The 19,919-nt window shown below is 47.1% G+C and overlaps 1 protein-coding gene across 1 annotated transcript; it reads left to right on the top strand.

The window, feature by feature from the left end:
• Positions 1-1,068: 1,068 nt before the first annotated feature.
• On the top strand, positions 1,069-19,664 carry mfn2 (mitofusin 2). The gene is made up of 18 exons (XM_079239008.1): positions 1,069-1,375; positions 3,996-4,177; positions 8,650-8,785; positions 10,275-10,437; positions 10,512-10,636; positions 10,709-10,817; positions 12,742-12,849; positions 12,933-13,086; positions 14,580-14,647; positions 15,000-15,121; positions 15,750-15,876; positions 15,979-16,083; positions 16,932-17,034; positions 17,109-17,329; positions 17,487-17,642; positions 18,688-18,884; positions 18,963-19,097; positions 19,202-19,664. Exons 2-18 carry the CDS (start codon positions 4,000-4,002, stop codon positions 19,269-19,271), a joined length of 2,277 nt encoding a protein of 758 aa, XP_079095134.1. The 5' UTR covers positions 1,069-1,375; positions 3,996-3,999; the 3' UTR covers positions 19,272-19,664.
• The last annotated feature ends 255 nt before the right edge of the window (positions 19,665-19,919 follow it).

Genomic DNA, 19,919 nt, shown 5'->3' with positions numbered 1-19,919 from the left:
CGTGGCAACAGTTTAAACCTTTTTATGGGAATTTTATTGTAATGTAAACATTTATGTTGACCCCAACTCAAGTTATTGAGTTGGGGTCATTTTAACTGATATTAGAGAAGTTTTACCTTAAATATTAGGAAAGTTTTAACTATGAGTTCAACTTTACTCATGAATTGCCATATTCATATTAAACTAATTTTACTTACTAGAAGAAACAAAACTGTATTGTCTTGAATCACTCCACCCTGTTCATTATGCAGACATAGCAAATTATCTTTAAAACATCTTGTGATGTCATTATTTTTAGAAAAGGAATAGATTTTAAATCTTATTGGGTTCAAATTATCTCTTTAAAATAAAACTATTTTATTTTAGCAGAATATATAATTTTTTGCTAATGTGAGACTTGAGCTTGCAGACAGGTTTATGTTAATACATGTTGCTGCATCCCAAACTCAGGAATTTATTTATTTTAAAATAAAGGAATTCATTTATATTAAAATAAAAAAATCAATATTAGAATAAATGAATTCATTCATATTAAAATGAATAAATTAATTCATATTAAAATAAGTTCATTCATAAACTATAGGAATTTGTTTATATTAAAGTAAATAAATTCATGTTAAAATAAATTAATTTGTATTAAAAGAAATAAATTTATTCATATTAAAATAAATGTATTCATGTTAAAATAAATTAATCTATTAAAAGAAATATTCATATTAAAATAAATGTATTCATGTTAAAATAAATTCATTTGTATTAAAAGAAATAAATTCATTCATATTAAAATAAATTAATTTGTATTCAAATTAATTTATTCATATTAAAATTGTTTTTACAAAATAAATAGATTTAAAATATGTGGGGAAATTATCTCTTTAAAATAAAACCATAAAGTTACAAATTTAAAGAGAAATTTATAATAATTCAGTAAAGTCACAACAAAAGTATATTTAATATAAAAAAATTTTTTTAAAAATCTAAGCAGGAAATATTTATTGTGAAAAAAAAAATGGTACGACCGTCTCGGCTTCCGTAGAATTTCCTCCCTTGCTGAAGAGGGCAGCAGTTCTTTCTATGTGAGAAGAAAAACACTGAAATGTCGGATGTTTCACTGGAATTCAGTGATGTTTCAGGAATAGTTTCCACAACCGGCATGAAGGAGCGAGTCTGAGACGTGGATTCCCCACGAAGCGCCGCTCTCTGGGCTCCAGACGGTCCAAACGGAACCAACCTGCCGCCCCGAACCGCTTAAAGACCAGACGGTCACGTGTTCACCTTGGTACCTGGTGGTAAACCAGTAAAACCAGTAAGGAGGCAGAAAGCCCAGCTGTCATGATGCAGGAAGATTGCTGGTGAGCGGCGACTGTCATCCGCGGTAAGTCCCACTTAGCACGCCTCGGTCCGCCTCGGTCCAGGTTAGCCGCTAGCATGTTGCTAAAGAACAAGCTAACCCAGAGTTAGCATCAGAGCTAGCTCTGCTTTGTCACGTCGAAACTTCCAGCAAATGAACGTTTTTACCGCCTAATTGATTATTTATATAGAAAACTGGTCAGGTGTTTATCCAGACAAGGCTTCAGATAAACCACAGTTAGCTTTTTATGGGTTGTTTCCCTGCTGGGGAAGTTTTTATCGGGGTTTGTAGAAACATGTTGCTTTTAAAGTGTGTGAAAGGTCATGGATCTCAGGTGATCCCAGGTAACGTCGCTTTCCCTTTAACCCCAGGTAACGTCGCTTTCCCTTTAACCCCAGGTAACGGTGCTTTAGCATTAACCCCAGGTAACGTTGCTTTCCCTTTAACCCCAGGTAACGGTGCTTTAGCATTAACCCCAGGTAACGGTGCTTTCCCGTTAACCCCAGGTAACGTCGCTTTCCCTTTAACCCCAGGTAACGTCGCTTTCCCTTTAACCCCAGGTAACGTCGCTTTCCCTTTAACCCCAGGTAACGTCGCTTTCCCTTTAACCCCTGGTAACGTCGCTTTCCCTTTAACCCCAGGTAACGGTGCTTTAGCATTAACCCCAGGTAACCTAGCTGACTGTAAGGTTTACAAGAATAAATATTTGTGATGGTCTCTAGCTTTAACACGCAGCAAAGGCTGGGAAAAGTTTAGGTAAATTAACTTCCTGTTATTTTGCAGTGATGAAAAGAACAAGAACAACTTTTCATCTCTGCAAGAGAACAAACAGCAAAATATGGATTATTAAACACCACAATATGGCCTAGATACTGTCAATTAATTATCTATGGGTCTGGAATCTGATAGTGGATCCATATTAGATGTAGGACCAGAACCTCGGCTGCTGGATACAGGTCTGACCTCTGGAGTTTTCTGGCTTTTCTGGCATGTTTCAGTTCTAAGTGGAGAAATAAGGTGGGAAAGTCTGTGTGAGAGACGACACCACTTAAATGATATGCACAGGTGATATTTACATATCATATTTACATTTACACTGTACATCATCATTCTGTAATATTATGATCAGGCACAGCTGGGCCAGCCGTAACCGTTAAAATAAATGTTTTTCTTTTCTGAAGTTCCTGCCTGCTAGATGAGGAAGGTTTTGAAGCATGATGCAGGTTTTAGCGGCTTTGTAAACCTGCCAGGACGGAACCTGCTGGAGTCAGAAAGGATTGTGCACATTGCTATAATGGGAACGCATGGCCGCTTTGGCACGTTTGCAAAGGTGGACACTCCCAAACGTCTGAGAAAAGAGCTGGAGAGTGTGTTCATTCAGCAAGAATTGCATGCCTTACTGAGATACTCCATGTTGAAGATTTTAGTGCATTTCACTGTTTTTTTCCTTGTAACGGCTTGAATGGCGAGATCGTTGTGATAGCGTTTAAAAATGTGATCAGACATACGTGATAAATCCATGTCTGATTTTAAATTATGATTTGTCAAATAAACTTTGAATTGTCTGCCACAACATCAGTATTTCCATTTGATCCCATCTTTAATATTAAAACCTGGATTCAGTTTAAACTTCTGAATTTATCACATTGTAGGTCTTCATCTGTCCTGTTGTAACCCCTAAAACTCTTGAGAGTAGAGCCTGTTACAGAACTGTTTACAGGGAGGAGGTCTGCAGGAAGACCCCTCTAGCATATTTAACCTCTTTATTTTAGCAGAATATTCTGTAAGTTTTTGCTAAATGTGGGACTTGAACTTGCAGACAGGTTTATGTTAATACATGTTGCTGCATCCCAAACTCAGGAATTCATATTAAAATAAAGGAATTTATTCATATTAAAATAAATTAATTCAATTATATTAAAATAAATTCATTCATATTAAAACAAAAAGATTCATTCATATTAAAACAAATAAATTCAATTATTAAAATAAATTAATTAATTTATATTAAATAAATAAATTCATTTATGATAAAATAAATACAATTATATTAAAATAAAATAATTCAAGTTAAAATAATTAAGTCATATTAAAAATAAATTTCATTTATTCATATTAAAATTAATTCATTCATTCAAATAAAAATGAATAAATTCATTCATATTAAAATAAATTAATTTGTATAAAAATAAATAAATTTCATTCATATTGAAATTAATACGGGCAGAGTACGAATCCCTGTGGCACACCGCAACAGAAACTGTTTTCATATTTATACTTTTTCTTCATCTGCACCTATTCATACATTATATATACTGTTTAACCACCACAGTAACCATATTTCAGGTTCAAACTGATAAGCTTTATTTATATTGCAAGTATTGTCTCCCTTTGAATGTGATGGGCGCAACATGTTTTAGTCAAACTGGGACAAGAGCGACAAAAGACTGGGAAAGCTGGGGAACGCTCATAAAACACCAGTTTGGATCATTCTCAGGTATGCAGGTTTAATGTTAATGGCGCGATAAAGATTAAAGCGACAGACCAGATCAGCTGGAGTTCAGGGTTAAACTCTGCTGCAGATGTTGATGTTTCTGATGTTTGTGGCCAGATGTGTCAGCTCATGTTTTTGTCCGCCGTGCAGGGCCATGTCTCAGGTTTTTCCCCGAGCCAACCCCGTACCGTTTCACTGCAAGAAGGAAAAGAGGATGATGGCCGAAGTCAACGCGTCGCCACTCAAACATTTTGTCACAGCAAAGAAGAAGATCAATGGGATATTTGAGCAGCTGGGGGCCTACATCAAAGAGAGTGCATCGTTTCTGGAAGGTACTTCCTGCCGGCCATTTTACCATCACACAATACACACTTCCTCCCGTGGGCTCACCATCTGCGGGAGGAGCCGTAGGGGATGGGTGCAATGTGAGCTGGGCAGCAGCAAGGGGTGGGGACCCTGGCGGTCCGATCCCCGGCTGCAGAAGCTGGCTCTAGGGACGTGGAACGTCACCTCTCTGGTGGGGAAGGAGCCTGAGCTTGTGCGCAAGGTTGAGCGGTTCCGGCTAGATATAGTTGGACTCACCTCGACGCATGGCTTGGGCTCTGGAACTAGTACCCTCGAAAGGGGCTGGACTTTCTTCCACTCTGGAGTTGCTCATGGTGGCAGGCGCCGAGCAGGTGTGGGCATTCTCATCAGCCCCCAGCTTGGTGCCTGCACGTTGGGGTTTACCCCGGTGGATGAAAGGGTAGTTTCCCTTCGCCTCCGGGTGGGGGGACGGGTCCTGACTGTTGTCTGTGCTTATGCGCCGAAAAGCAGTTCAGAGTACCCACCCTTTCTGGAGTCCTTGGAGGGAGTGCTGGAGGGTGCTCCTTCTGGGGACTCCATTGTTCTGCTGGGGGACTTCAATGCTCACGTGGGCAATGACAGTGAGACCTGGAGGGGAGTGATTGGGAGGCATGGTCCCCCCCCCTCTGAACCCAAATGGTGTTTTGTTATTGGACTTCTGTGCTCATCATGGATTGTCCATAACGAACACCATGTTCCAACATAAGAGTGTCCCGGATTGAGGAGGAGCAGTGTGGTTTTCGTCCTGGTCACGGAACAGTGGACCAGCTCTATACCGTATATCGTACATCGTTTCGGGTCCTGGAGGGGGCATGGGAGTTTGCCCAACCAGTCTACATGTGTTTTGTGGACCTGGAGAAAGCATTCGACCGTGTCCCGTGGGGGGTACTCCGGGAGTATGGGGTACCGGACCCCCTTGTATGGGCTGTCCGGTCTCTGTACGACAGGTGTCAGAGCTTGGTTCGCATTGCCGGTAGTAAGTAGGATTTCCATTGAGGGTTGGACTCCGCCAAGGCTGCCCTTTATCACCGATTCTGTTCATAACTTATATGGACAGAATTTCTAGGTGCAGCCGAGGTGTTGAGGGGATCCGACTTGGTGGCCTCAGGATTGGGTCCCTGCTTTTTGCGGATGACGTGGTCCTGTTGGCTTCATCTGGTCGTGATCTCCAGCTCTCGCTTGACGAGTGTGAAGCGGCTGGGGTGAGAATCAGCACCTCCAAATCTGAGACCATGGTCCTCAGCCGGAATAGGGTGGATTGCCCTCTCCGGGTTGGGAGTCAGGTCCTGCCTCAAGTGGAGGAGTTTAAATATCTCGGGGTCTTGTTCACGAGTGAGGGAAGGATGGAGCGCGAGATCGACAGATGGATCGGTGCGGCGTCTGCAGTAATGCGGACTCTGCGCCGGTCTGTCGTGGTGAAGAAGGAGCTGAGCCAGAAGGCGAAGCTCTCGATTTACCCGTCGATTTACATTCCTACCCTCACCTATGGTCATGAGCTGTGGGTCGTGACCGAAAGAAGGAGATCTCGTATACAGGCGGCTGAAATGGGTTTCCTCCGCAGGGTGGCCGGGCTCTCCCTTAGAGATAGGGTGAGGAGCTCGGTCATCCGGGAGGAGATCAGAGTAGAGCCGCTGCTCCTCCGCATCGAGAGGAACCGGTTGAATCGAGAGGAACCAGTTGAGGTGGCTCGGGCATCTGGTCAGGATGCCTCCTGGACCTCCCTGGTGAGGTGTTCCAGGCACGTCCCTCTGGGAGGAGACCCCGGGGAAGACCCAGGACACGCTGGAGGGATTATATCTCTCGGCTGGCCTGGGAACGCCTCGGGATCCCCCCGCAGAGTTGGCAAATGTGGCTGGGGAGAGGGAAGTCTGGGCTTCCCTGCTTAGGCTGCTGCCCACGTGACCCGACCCCGGGTAAGCTGCAGAAGATAGATGGATGGACAATACACATTTTTTTTTTTTTTTTAATCATTAAATTAGGTTGTCATGGTAACCAGCTTTTTTTCTACAGGTTAGTAATAAAGTTAAAGTCAAAGAAAAGCTAAATGTGCACAAAACAGCAAGTTAGGATGGCATTTTTCTACAAATCTCAGCTTTTATTCTGTTTCCTTTAGTTCCAGTGAAGGCTGCAGATCATAACAAGTAGGGCTGGCTGATATGACGATATACACTACTCACAAAAAGTTAGGGATATTTGGCTTTCAGGTGAAATTTATGTAAAATGCAATATGTTCGTGCTACAGTGATATAATATCATAAAAGTAAGACATTTAAGTAGAAGGATGCACTACTGATTTCCTCATCTCAAAAAATTCAATCAACACAAAAGGTAACAACAATGGTAGTTACACCACAACAAAAAGTTTGAACGTCTTAATATCTCGTCATGTGCCCTTGAGCATCAATTACAGCTTGACAACGACGTCTCATGCTGTTCACAAGGCAACTTATTGCCTGCTGAGGCATGGCATCCCACTCTTCTTGAAGGGCAGCCCTCAGGTCATTGAGGTTCTGGGGTGCAGGGTTTCGAGCCTCTACACGACGGCTCAGCTGATCCCACAGGTTTTCAATGGGATTCAGGTCTGGAGAGAGTGCAGGCCATTCCATTTGAGGTACACCAGTCTCCAACAGCCGTTCCCTGATGATGCGGCCTCGATGAGCAGGAGCTTTGTCGTCCATGAAGATGAAATTAGGCCTGTGCTTTTCATGTAGGGGCACAATCACTGGATTAATGATGTTATTCAGGTAGTATGGGCTTGTCACTGTACCATTCACAAAGTGTAGGGTAGTTCTGTACCAAGTGGACACCCCTGCCCACACTGTAACACCGCCACCACCAAAAGCTCGCCTGGTGACAACAGTGGCTGATGCATATCGCTCTCCCTGACGTCTCCAACATCGTTGCCGGCCATCATTTCTGCTCAGTGTGAATAGACTTTCATCAGAGAACAGCACTGAGGCCCACTGGTTCCTCGTCCAGCGTAAATGCTCCCTGGCCCATGCAAGACGATGATGCCTGTGCCTGGTGGTGTAGTCAGGTACCCGTGCAGGTCGTCTAGCACGCAGACCACGCTGATGGAAACGGTTTCGAATGGTTTGACGTGACACTTGGGTGCCTCTCACCTCTCTTAAACGTGCCTGGAGTTGAGTGGCATTCATCATCCGGTTTCTCAGGGCAGTGTTCACAATGTAGCGGTCATCAGCACGGGATGTGGCCAAAGGACGTCCACTTCTAGGCCTTTCTGTGACTCTTCCAGTCTCTCCATATCTCTGTTCCAACCTGCTGATGACACTCTGTGACACTCCAAGCTCAGTGGCCACTTCTGTCTGAGAACGTCCTGTTTGAAGCATCGCAATGGCAAGGGACTGTTGTTCCATTGTTAGGTGTCGTCTTGGTCTCATGATGTCAAAATGTGAACAGCATGATGAGGACAACTGTTTAAACACCAGCTCTAATTGAACCAGGACATTTATTGGTCAATTCAAGGATCACACACCTGCCGTGAATTTTGCCGTTAAGCTCCTTGTTAGAGAACAGCAACTTGTGCAAAATTTATTGAAACATTTAACAGTTGGACATGTGCATTTAAAAGCTTAGAGAAGATCACATTAAGTTCACCTGTACAGGTTTGAATGCATTTTAGGCTTGTTGTGAAATTTCACCCAAAAGCTGAATATCCCTAACTTTTTGTGAATAGTGTATATCGTCTGGATGATAGAAAATGTTTAATCGTTTCGTACGAGGATCTATCGTTTCATACGGTTATGTATATCGTTATGGAGATATAAAATGAGCAATATTGGGATATGAGATGTTGGTCACATCGCCCAGCCTCAGTAACAAGCTACCGAACCAAAGTCAAAACCATTTCTCTATAAAATATCCAACCCTGCTTCACTTCTTTCCTTATTCTGTCCCAAAAGGTTCCTAAAAGTCATGTTTAATTTTACAACAAAGCCAGAAGAGTCAACATGGAACGAGTTTAATCACCACCTTTCTTTCAGTTTCTGTCGTCACTGCAGTGTTTTACGTCTTCTGTGACGCCAGCTTGTAGTGAGTAAACACACACACTGGTGCAGAACCGGGACGAGTTATTCACACTGATAAGAGACCACTGATATGTTAAATGGCAGCAGATACAGAAAGACGAGTGATCAGGATACAATCTTGTATTGTTTCAGGCGAGAATGATCTCAGATTAGTTTTAACTAGCTTCAGAAACCGGTGAACACATAGACCTGCAGATCTGTCAGCTGAACATATGACAGAAGTAGGGATGGGAAGCGAAAACCGGTTCCATTCAGGACATGGTCCCAAATTTTCCAGAGCATTGGAATTGTGTGTTAGTGGGATCGCAAAGCGTCGCTATGGTTTCCAGAGCGTATGCACCGGCATGTTTGTTCTGCTAATATACTGGCTGCAACAGTCTGGTCTTCATTTAACAACCTTCTTATGTCAGATACACACACAAATGAAGAGTTGGACCCAGTCACCACCGAGGAACAAGTCCAGGAGGTCCGAGGTTACCTAGCCAAGGTGGCAGGGATCGGAGAGGTTCTCGCCCGCCGACACATGAAGGTGGTTTTCTTCGGAAGGTAAGTTTTTAATGTTTACTGTAGTTTAATCTGAGGCTTCCTGTTTGTCAAAAGAGCAGCGGTTTTACTTTTAAACGGCTAATTTGCTCCCACATTAGCTGCTAATGCCAGGACAACAGCCTCCCACATTAGCTGCTAACACTAAGACCGCAGCCTCCCACATTAGCAGCTAACGCTAAGACAGCAGCTTCCCACATTAGCAGCTAACGCTAAGACAACAGCCTCCCACATTAGCTCCTAATGCTAGGACAGCAGCCCCCCACATTAGCTGCTAACGCTAAGACCGCCGCCTCCCACATTAGCAGCTCACGCTAAGACCGCAGCCTCCCACATTAGCAGCTAACGCGAAGACCGCAGCCTCCCACATTAGCAGCTAACGCGAAGACCGCAGCCTCCCACATTAGCAGCTAACGCGAAGACCGCAGCCTCCCACATTAGCAGCTAACGCGAAGACCGCAGCCTCCCACATTAGCAGCTAACGCGAAGACCGCAGCCTCCCACATTAGCAGCTAACGCGAAGACCGCAGCCTCCCACATTAGCAGCTAACGCGAAGACCGCAGCCTCCCACATTAGCAGCTAACGCGAAGACCGCAGCCTCCCACATTAGCAGCTAACGCGAAGACCGCAGCCTCCCACATTAGCAGTTAACGCGAAGACCGCAGCCTCCCACATTAGCAGCTAACGCTAAGGCCGCAGCCTCCCACATTAGCAGCTAACGCTAAGGCCGCAGCCTCCCACATTAGCAGCTAACGCTAAGGCCGCAGCCTCCCACATTAGCAGCTAACGCTAAGACCGCAGCCTCCCACATTAGCAGCTAACGCTAAGACCGCAGCCTCCCACATTAGCAGCTAACGCTAAGACCGCAGCCTCCCACATTAGCAGCTAACGCTAAGACCGCAGCCTCCCACATTAGCAGCTAACGCGAAGACCGCAGCCTCCCACATTAGCAGCTAACGCGAAGACCGCAGCCTCCCACATTAGCAGCTAACGCGAAGACCGCAGCCTCCCACATTAGCAGCTAACGCGAAGACCGCAGCCTCCCACATTAGCAGCTAACGCTAAGACCGCAGCCTCCCACATTAGCAGCTAACGCTAAGACCGCAGCGTCCCACATTAGCAGCTAACGCGAAGACCGCAGCGTCCCACATTAGCAGCTAACGCGAAGACCGCAGCCTCCCACATTAGCAGCTAACGCGAAGACCGCAGCCTCCCACATTAGCAGCTAACGCGAAGCCCGCAGCCTCCCACATTAGCAGCTAACGCGAAGCCCGCAGCCTCCCACATTAGCAGCTAACGCGAAGCCCGCAGCCTCCCACATTAGCAGCTAACGCGAAGCCCGCAGCCTCCCACATTAGCGGCTAGCGCTGAGACTTTTTGCCGAACCTCCTCGTGCAACATGTGATGACAGATGGTTGTGTTGTCTGAAAGATGCCGTGTCGCGTTGAGCATCAGCTGAATGTCCCCGCTGACGGGTTTGTCACTGTGCAGGACCAGCAACGGAAAGAGCTCGGTGATTAACGCCATGCTGTGTGACAAAGTGCTGCCGTCTGGAATTGGACACACCACCAACTGCTTCCTGAGGGTGGAAGGTACGGATGGCAACGAAGCCTTCCTCCTCACAGAAGGCTCCGAGGAGAAGAAGAGCATAAAGGTGAGTAGATCTGTAGGCTCAGGTGGAGCCGGTCTCTGTTCCCGCTGCTGACGCCGCCACGTCTCTGTGATCAGACGGTGAACCAGCTGGCCCACGCGCTCCATCAGGACGAAGACCTGGACGCAGGGAGCCTGGTCTGCATCATGTGGCCTAAAGCCAAGTGTGCTCTGCTCAGAGACGACCTGGTGCTGGTGGACAGGTGAGATGACAGCTGAACATCCATGTCTGACATCCTGATGTGTAATAAATCTTTTTCTGTTTCCTCCTCCAGCCCCGGCATCGACGTCACCACAGAGCTGGACAGCTGGATTGATAAATTCTGCCTGGACGCTGACGTGTTTGTTCTGGTGGCGAACTCCGAATCCACCCTGATGCAGACGGTGAGCTGTGGATTTTGTCTGGAGATGTTCCCTGGAGATGTTAGAGCAGGGGTGTCAAACTCCAGTCCTGGAGGGCCGGTATCCAGCAGGTTTTTGTTGTCTCCATGCTCCAACACACCTGACCAAAATCCATAAATATGTTGACAAGAAGCAGCTGGATCCGTTTTATTTGAATCAGCTGTGTTGGTAGAAGGAAACAACAAAAACCTGCCGGATACCGGCCCTCTAGGAATGGAGTTTGACACTCCTGCATTAGAGCCAAGATGAAGCGCGTAGATGTGGCAAAGTTAGACGGATAAAATGAAGAAGTTGTCAACAACTCCATGGCGCTGCATTATGGCTACAAACCAGTGTCGAGACGTGGACGTGAACTCTGAACACAGCGCTGCCCTCTAGTGGATGGACTGACTGAGTAGCCATGGCAACGTGAAAGGCACATGGGAGTAGGAGTGCGGCGACGTATGACAACGTTTGAAACGGATGTTACCCTAAAGGAAACGTGTTAATAATGCGTCCTTATGGTAGGTTGTTTAAGAAAAATCTTATCAGCATGTTTTTTATTGAACAGGCGGCTTCATTCCAGGTGACATTCTTAACATGCGCAACGGTGTAGATGGTCACTCATTGTTTCAAACGTCTATATTTTCCCGAGTTGGCGCAACAGGAACTAAAACTACCTGCGAATGAGGTCGACTTTGCTTGGTCGCTCAGTTCGGAGAAAATGGAACGCAAAATATTTTAGGCTGCTTGCAAACGTTAATCCTCTGAAACATACTTAATAAATACTTTTTTTATCGTAACATTTCTAAGTCGGGTTGAAGTTTGGGTTCCACATTATGCATGAAAATGTCCAGGACCTTGGCTTGTAAAGCCTCGTTTTCACCAACAGATTCAGTCGGTTTGCATTTTATTGTGTTTCCACGTGTAGAAACTGGGAAGTGGATCTCTGACCTGAGCTGTCGGACTGTTCTGCGGCCCTCTCGCTGGGGTACCAAACCGATCTGACCCAACAGGGTGGAGCTTGAGACGCGTCCAAGCCAAGCGGCAATCTCCGGCGGTTAAAAGTGAAGCCTATGCAGAAGTGCCAAAACCTGCAGTTCCCCCTTCATCCACTAGGGGCTCCAAAAGAGAGCAAATCCCCATAGACTCCCATGTTAAAAAGACCAACTTCACAGCAGAAATAAACATGTTTACAGCGGAAATAAACATGTTTACAGCCTGGTTCAAAAATCCATTTTCGGTTTAATAGGTCAGGTTTACCTTCATGACAACTGTGGGGGGAGTGAATGTTTTTCTAAGTCGCCCGTTTAAAAGTTATTTAATCTCGAAGTTCGGCAAATTTTGAGGTGTGTCCTTTTGATTGACAGGTGCCCGATCTCCTGCTTCAAGTAAAAAGAACGTAGAACAACCGTGGTTTTTAGCTGGTTAACAACGTGACTTAGCTTTAGCCCGCTTACCTCCGTTAACTGGTTAGCTCCTGTTAGCTTGGTTAGCTCTTAGCTACAGAAAGCTCGGAGTTCGCTCGTTGTCAATCATCCACTATGACGCTCACAGCCCCCCTCTCAGCTCCACCTCTTTGCCCATATTTGTATTTTCCGAGAGAGACGTCACGCATGCCACTGCCAAGATGGCGATGGTAGGAACCGCCCACCGAGCTTCAATTCAGCTCTTCAGAAACCTTCGGGTGATGTCACGGAGGCTCCGCCCATCTTTTATATACAGTCTATGGAAGCGTCACTTGCGACCTGAAACAAAACAGGAACCTGTTCATGTTTAGAGCAACAGACTTTTCATTTGTTAAACTGGCGTTAGGAAACGCGGACGTCCAGACGAGGTTTTCGATCTTATTAAGGAATCCGAGACACCGGGTTTTCTAGCCCAGAAAAATTCCTGGAAGTGACCGTGAAATGTCGCCTCTCTGCAGGAGAAGTCCTTCTTTCACAAGGTCAACGAGCGTCTCTCCAGTCCAAACATCTTCATCCTCAACAACCGCTGGGATGCCTCGGCCTCAGAACCTGAGTACATGGACGAGGTAAACGCCTCTGTTTGACAGGAGAGACTCGCTTTACCGCTCCTACTTTACTGTTCGCCTTAATGTGAGTTGTTTTATTTCAGGTCCGTAGGCAGCACATGGACCGCTGCACCAACTTCCTGGTGGATGAGTTGGGTGTGGTGGACCGAGGCCAGGCCAGCGACCGCATCTTCTTCGTCTCTGCTAAGGAGGTCCTCCAGGCTCGTGTGCAGAAGGCCCAGGGAATGCCGGAAGCAGGTAGGGAAGTTCGTCCAGCGGGACAAACCTGGAAAAGTAATGGGGGTTCAGGGTTCTCAAACTCGTCTCAACGTTCCAGTCCAGTTCCTCCAGATCCTGAAGCGTCGCTGTGAAACCAAAGTTACACAATCTGGCCTGAAAACTCCTCAGAAGTGCACGATTGATTATTCATTAATCCATTGATCCAAAGCAAATTTTCCCTGTTATCTTTCAGTTGTATGGAAACATAAACAAACAAGCGCATATCAAACATATTTATCATGTTGTACTGGAATGTTGTCACATGTTTATGTTAGGTTTTATTTTGGCTTCAAACAGCTTCCATATGCAGGAAGTCTCGTCTGTTCTCATAACAACCAAAATGTTTCCACACGCTGCCTTCAGGCCCGGCAAGGAAATCTCACGCTCGATTACCGTAGCTGCAAGGCTAGCTACTAGCTTCCTTCTAGTTTCCTTCCAGCTTCCTGCTAGCTTTCTGCTAGCTTCCCTCTAGTTTCCTGCTAGCTTCCTGCTAGCTCTGTTGTTAGCTGCTTGCTAGCCGGACTTTTGAAGTGTCTGGACACAGTCTGACATTTATGTTACAGCTGCTTTTCTGTCATGAAACAACTGTGTTGCATCACAATCTGTATATTAAATAATTGAGGAAGTCGGAGTGTGAGGAGAGAAAACACGCAGACACAGGGAGAACATGTATGAACTCCACCGAGAAGGCTCGAAGCAGCAACCGTCTTGCCATGAGGCCACAAAGCTAACCGCTATGGCTCCATGCAGCCGCAGTTTAACCTTTACAGCTGGAAATGGACTTAATTCAACCGCATAAAAACTCTGTAAGAAGCATATAGATGTTGTGGTTTTCCACCACAGATGGATTATTTGTCGTCACATGATGACACAACTTTCTTCATTTTCCATAAATTTGACCGTGAAGTTGAATATCTGGTGTTTTTAATTGGTCTTCTTGTTGCAGACAGAACTTTTAGGTGGTTGTTTTCTTTAATTCTGCATGTTTTTGTAGGTTTGTTCTTCATTAATGTAGAATATCTCAGCGCCACGCAGTTTGTAGCAGAGAAGACGTGAAAAGTCGTGTTTAATCTGGTCGAGGAACAGTTGGGCGCCATCATGTGGTGGAATAAAGCACTACACCCAGACACTGGTTAACACGTGTTGAGATGATATGAAGATAATTTGTTGTTTCCAGTTAAATAACAATCAAAACATGGAAAATCTTATCTGCAATCTGTTTTCGAAGTGTTTATGACTGAGAAGGAACAGAACACGTTAGCATTGACTTCCAGTCAAACAGGTTTCTTTGAGTGTTTCTTTTGTGTTTTACTCCTGCTATCTTCAGTTGTAACCAGGTAACAGGTGAGGTGTGAAGTAGCCGAAGCCTCCTGCCAACAGAAGCGCTTATTAGCCTGAAGTCGGCAGGACGATGAGTGGAACAAAGTGCATCAGAGTCCATGTTTACAGACGTCTTGTTTGTCCTGTTTCAGGTGGAGCTCTCGCAGAAGGATTCCAAGCCCGGATGTTTGAGTTCCAAAACTTTGAGAGACGATTTGAAGTGAGACCCTTTTATATTACATTAGATACAGAGATCACCTGCACTTAGTCCTGCTTTTAACCTTCCCTAAACACACACACACACACACACACGCCGCGTCTATATGACTGAATGCGTTGAGTTGCTGCTGTGTGATTGGCTGGTGAGATATTTGTGATAACTAGCAGGTGGTGTTGATCTCAGTTCCTTTCAGTCATCACCTTCTGGTTCTTTCTGCCGACTCATTATGTCACATGTTCAGAAACAAAAAGGATAAATACGTTTTAACTTTCTACGTTTCCCTCCGTCTGATTGGCTGCTGTGGAAATAACGGCGTCTTTGTTCGGTCTGACCACATGTCTGCTGTACGCAGGAGTGCATCTCTCAGTCCGCCGTGAAGACCAAGTTTGAGCAGCACACGGTGAGGGCCAAGCAGATCTCCGAAGCTCTGCGCCGCATCATGGACTCCGTTCACGTGGCGGCCCAGGAGCAGAGGTGAGTCTGCAGCGTGGAGCTTTTAGTTTCCGTTAATCAGGACGTTGTCGATGTGACGTCTTCCTCCCTGACATCCCAGCATTATATTTATGTCTACAAGGCCTGTACGCATCATCAGGTTGTCTCTACATTACAGACGTGTAATTAATTACACGTTAATTAATTAATTACACGTTAATTAAAGACGTGTAATACATTAGACATTACTCAACACGCGTATTCTGTGTCTGTAAATTCACCTGGAACAAAATGTAAACGCTGCCTCCTCCTGAAACAACGTTACTGGAAACCAGCAAACAGCATCCCAGTCATCTGGGAACCAGTAAGGTCGTCCTCATAATAATTGGGAAGAGGGAATACTTCCTGCCATCGCCATGGAAACTAGCTGGTCAAACCGGAGTCACGTTAGAAGAACAACACTGAAACGCCATGGCGTCCTCCTCGCTGACCTGACGACATGATGTCTGGATGTTACTGGGATTCAAACCGCCGAGCTTCGACCAGCAGAACCAAACGGACCTAAACGGCTTAGTTTTCCCACATGACTGTGTGTGTGTGTGTGTGTGTGTGTGTGTGTGTGTGTGTGTGTGTGTGTGTGTGTGGTGTGTGTGTGTGTGTGTGTGTTCAGGGTCTACTGCCTGGAGACCAAAGAGGACCGCCAGGACCGTCTGGAGTTCATCGACAAGCAGCTGGACCTGCTGACTGTGGACTGCAAGGCCAAGATCAAGAACATCACGGAGGAGGTGGAGCGACAGGTGAAACTCCAGCCGGATGATGTCACCAGCGTGTGACGTCATCGCATCACGACGCCACTGCTGGCGCTTCCTGATGAAGTAAGGGCTGTGTTCTCTGCGCAGGTTTCTAACACCATGGCGGAGGAGATCCGGAAGCTCCACGTGCTGGTGGATGACTTCCACATGGACTTCCACCCGTCGCCGGTGGTGCTGAAGGTCTACAAGAACGTGAGTTTTAGCCGCCGCCATGACACGCCTGTTACCCCAGCTTTAGTTTAGTTAGGGACCAGGGATGTCCCCCCCGGGGGAAGACCTCCTCTGGGTCCAACCGGACCAGCTGGGAGGGACTGGAAGAGGCTGCTTCACCGACCCGACCCTGTGTAGCGTAAGAGCCTTCTGATTGGACGAGAGGAGCGCAGCTCATTTGCCTTTATTTCCATTAGATACTGTGATGCTTTTGTCCCGATTCCATTTAATTCTGATTTTTTTTTTTTTTGTGTCAATTTGATTCAAATTGCTGATTTTTGTAGACAAAAGAAAAAAAAAGTACAAAACTTTTTCTCTGCTTGTCATTTTTCTTCATTTCAACGGATGAAAAAACAACCCAGTAGCCAGACCGTCGTTCTGCAGCCATAATGGCCCAAAAGACGAGTAAAAACATCAATAAAAACAATTAAAATGACACAAAAAAAGTCATGATAAATTATTTGTATTTATTGTTTTAACAAAAAAATTTTGATTTTAAAATGAAATCCTGATTGGATTTTTTTTTTATCCTGCTGTCCACGAGGAGCTGAACGGGAACCCATCCGAGACTTCGTGGTTCTGATGGAAATAAAACCTTTTTTACAATTTTTTTTTATGTTTTTCTAATTTATTTTTTCTTTCTTTTTTTAACTTTGACTTTATTTAAATGGTAAAATAATTAAATTTCTCACGTTTAATTCACTTCACATTCTTATGTTTTTATTTGATCCAAAATCATTTTGTTATTCATGATTTTTTACATTTTTTTATTTGAACGTGAGCGGTATAGGTGGAACGCGGCACTCAGCCTCCGTCTGCTGTGTTTGCAGGAGCTCCATCGCCACATTGAAGAGGGTTTGGGTAAGAACATGTCAGAGAGGTGCTCGGCCTCCATCACCAGCGCCCTGCAGGCCACGCAGACCGACATGATCGGTAAGGTTGCTCCTGTCACCACCAACCTGTTTTCTCTGCTGCGATGCTCCGGCTGAGCTTCTGGTTGTCTGCAGACGGTCTGAAGCCGCTGCTGCCCGGCCAGGTCCGAGAGCAGGTGGACAAGATGGTTCCTCGCCAGTGCTTCAGCCTCAACTATGACCTGGCCTGCGACAAGCTATGCAGCGACTTCCAGGAGGACATCAGCTTCCACTTCTCTCTGGGGTGGACCATGCTGGTCAACCGCTTCCTGGGGCCCAAGAACACCCGCCGGGCCCTCATGGGCTACAGCGACCAGGTAGCATCCCAGTACCTGTTCCCAGTTGGTCCGTGTCTGACTGGTTTTAGCCTTGTAATGTGCCGACTGGTTCCGTCTTGAAAAGCTCTCGTCTGCTCGCTGACTGGGATTAAAGCTGCTTTAGGTTAAATAACGGCGTCTCCTCCGTTACCTGCAGGTTCCTCGACCCATGGCCCTCACGCCGATCAGCACCAGCATGCCTCCGTTCCCTCAGAATGCCATGACCCAGGAGGAGCTGATGGTCTCCATGGTAACCGGTCTGGCGTCCATTACTTCCCGTACGTCCATGGGCGTCCTCGTTGTCGGCGGCGTGGTGAGAACACACACACACATCCATTACTGCACCCAGATTTCTGGTCTGGTTGGTGGTTTTTAGGTCCCAGTCCATCGCTACACCCAGATTTCTGGTCTGGTTGGTGGTTTTTAGGTCCGAATCCATTACTGCACCCAGATTTCTGGTGTGGTTGGTGGTTTTTAGGTCCCAGTCCATCGCTACACCCGGATTTCTGGTGTGGTTGGTGGTTTTTAGGTCCCAGTCCATCGCTACACCCAGATTTCTGGTGTGGTTGGTGGTTTTTAGGTCCCAGTCCATCGCTACACCCGGATTTCTGGTGTGGTTGGTGGTTTTTAGGTCCCAGTCCATCGCTACACCCAGATTTCTGGTGTGGTTGGTGGTTTTTAGATCCGAATCCATTACTGCACCCAGATTTCTGGTCTGGTTGGTGGTTTTTAGGTCCCAGTCCATCGCTAAACTCAGATATCTGGTCTGGTTGGAGGTTTTTACGTCTGAATCCATCGCTACACCCAGATTTCTGGTCTGGTTGGAGGTTTTTAGGTCCCAGTCCATCGCTACACCCAGATTTCTGGTCTGGGTGGAGGTTTTTAGGTCCCAGTCCATTGCTACACCCAGATATCTGGTCTGGCTGGTGGTTTTTAGGTCCTAGCCCGTCGCTACACCCAGATATCTGGTCTGGTTGGAGGTTTTTAGGTCCCAGTCCATCGCTACATTTAGATTTCAGGTCTGGTTGGAGGTTTTTAGGTCTGAATCCATTTCTACACCCAGATTTCTGGTCTGGTTGGAGGTTTTTAGGTCCCAGTCTGTCGCTACACCCAGGTTTCCAACCTCAGCGGGAACTTATAGATGTAAAACTGAAGGGGTCCCGGGATGGGCCCTTGGGGAACTCCATGTATTGTTGATGTAAAGCCAGCAGGTGACATGAAGCTCTTATCCAACATTTTGAACCTGTCTAAGTCCAGGTTCAGCATCTTTACAGAGGAGATGTTTGATCAATAAACCCTGATGATGAATCTGATGACCTGCTCCAGTGTGAGACCTCCGGTCCTGTTGGTGTTTGCAGATTTGGAAGGCGGTGGGCTGGCGTCTGATCGCCTTGTCTCTGGGTCTCTATGGCCTCCTGTACGTCTACGAGCGTCTCACCTGGACCACCAAGGCCAAAGAGAGAGCCTTCAAGCGGCAGTTTGTGGACTACGCTAGTGAGAAGCTGCAGCTCATCGTCAGCTACACTGGGTCCAACTGCAGCCACCAAGTCCAGCAGTGAGTAGGACGGACGCCGGAGGTGCAGTGTTGGAAGCTCCGGCTGCTTCAGCTGGTTCTGTTTGTGTTTGCTAACAGGGAGCTGGCGGGCGTCTTCGCGCAGCTCTGCCAGCAGGTCGACGTCACCCGACAGAACCTGGAGGACGAAATCGGAGACATGAACAGCAAGATCGAGCTGCTGGACAACCTGCAGAGCAAAGCCAAGCTGCTGCGGTAAGAGCAGGTCTAAACGTCACTTTAACCTCGCCATCTTCCCGTTTCTGGCTTGTTGGAGCGCTTCAACCCTGATGCATCTGTTTGATTCGACGTGTTTGCAGGAACAAGGCCGGCTGGCTGGACAGCGAGCTCAACATGTTCACCCAGCAGTACCTCCACCACAGCAAGTGAGGCGGGACGCTGCCAGAGAGCCGGCGTGGCCAGGAAGACGCCCGCCGCGAGCTGCACTGTGGTGGTTTGGACAGGAGCTGGTGGCACGCAGGACGACCTTCCTTCTGGACCAACTTCTGTCAGAACTCCACGTCCAGGTCCCGACGGACAGCAGCTCAGCTCGGACTGAACGCGTCTTTCCAGACGCGGAGTAGAAGCAACGTAACTTCCTGTCACAGCCACGTTTCGCCCGGTGGCAAAGCGTCCTTTTCTGTCATCTAGTCGTCTTTTTAACCATCATCATCTTCTGAGCTTGTCCAGCTCCACATCCCTAAACATCAACTAAAGTTTTTTCCCATCTGAGGTCGGAGAAAACGTTTCTGTTGGTCTGCAGATGGAAACAGGCGGGGCGACGCCGCGGGGGCGGGGGGCGACGCCGCGGGGGCGGGGGGCGACGCCGCGGGGGCGGGGGGCGACGCCGCGGGGGCGGGGGGCGACGCCGCGGGGGCGGGGGGCGACGCCGCCGGGGCGGGGGGCGACGCCGCGGGGGCGGGGGGCGACGCCACGGGGGCGGGGGGCGACGCCGCCGGGGCGGGGGGCGACGCCGCGGGGGCGGGGGGCGACGCCATGTGGACGTGAAGCAGAACTGCAGCAACGTGGAAGAACAGC

This window comes from Telmatherina bonti (genome assembly GCF_933228915.1).
Source record: "Telmatherina bonti genome assembly, chromosome: 4".
In the NCBI taxonomy this organism is placed as follows: domain Eukaryota; kingdom Metazoa; phylum Chordata; class Actinopteri; order Atheriniformes; family Telmatherinidae; genus Telmatherina; species Telmatherina bonti.
This window is presented reverse-complemented; position numbering and strand designations above follow the sequence as displayed.

Excerpts from the sequence above, each read along its gene's own strand:
- mfn2 (XM_079239008.1), top strand. The coding sequence starts at position 4,000 with ATGTCTCAGGTTTTTCCCCGAGCCAACCCCGTACCGTTTCACTGCAAG. Across the intron at positions 14,648-14,999 it reads ACTTTGAGAGACGATTTGAA|GAGTGCATCTCTCAGTCCGC; the intron begins GTGAGACCCTTT and ends TGCTGTACGCAG. Across the intron at positions 16,084-16,931 it reads TGCTGAAGGTCTACAAGAAC|GAGCTCCATCGCCACATTGA; the intron begins GTGAGTTTTAGC and ends CTGTGTTTGCAG.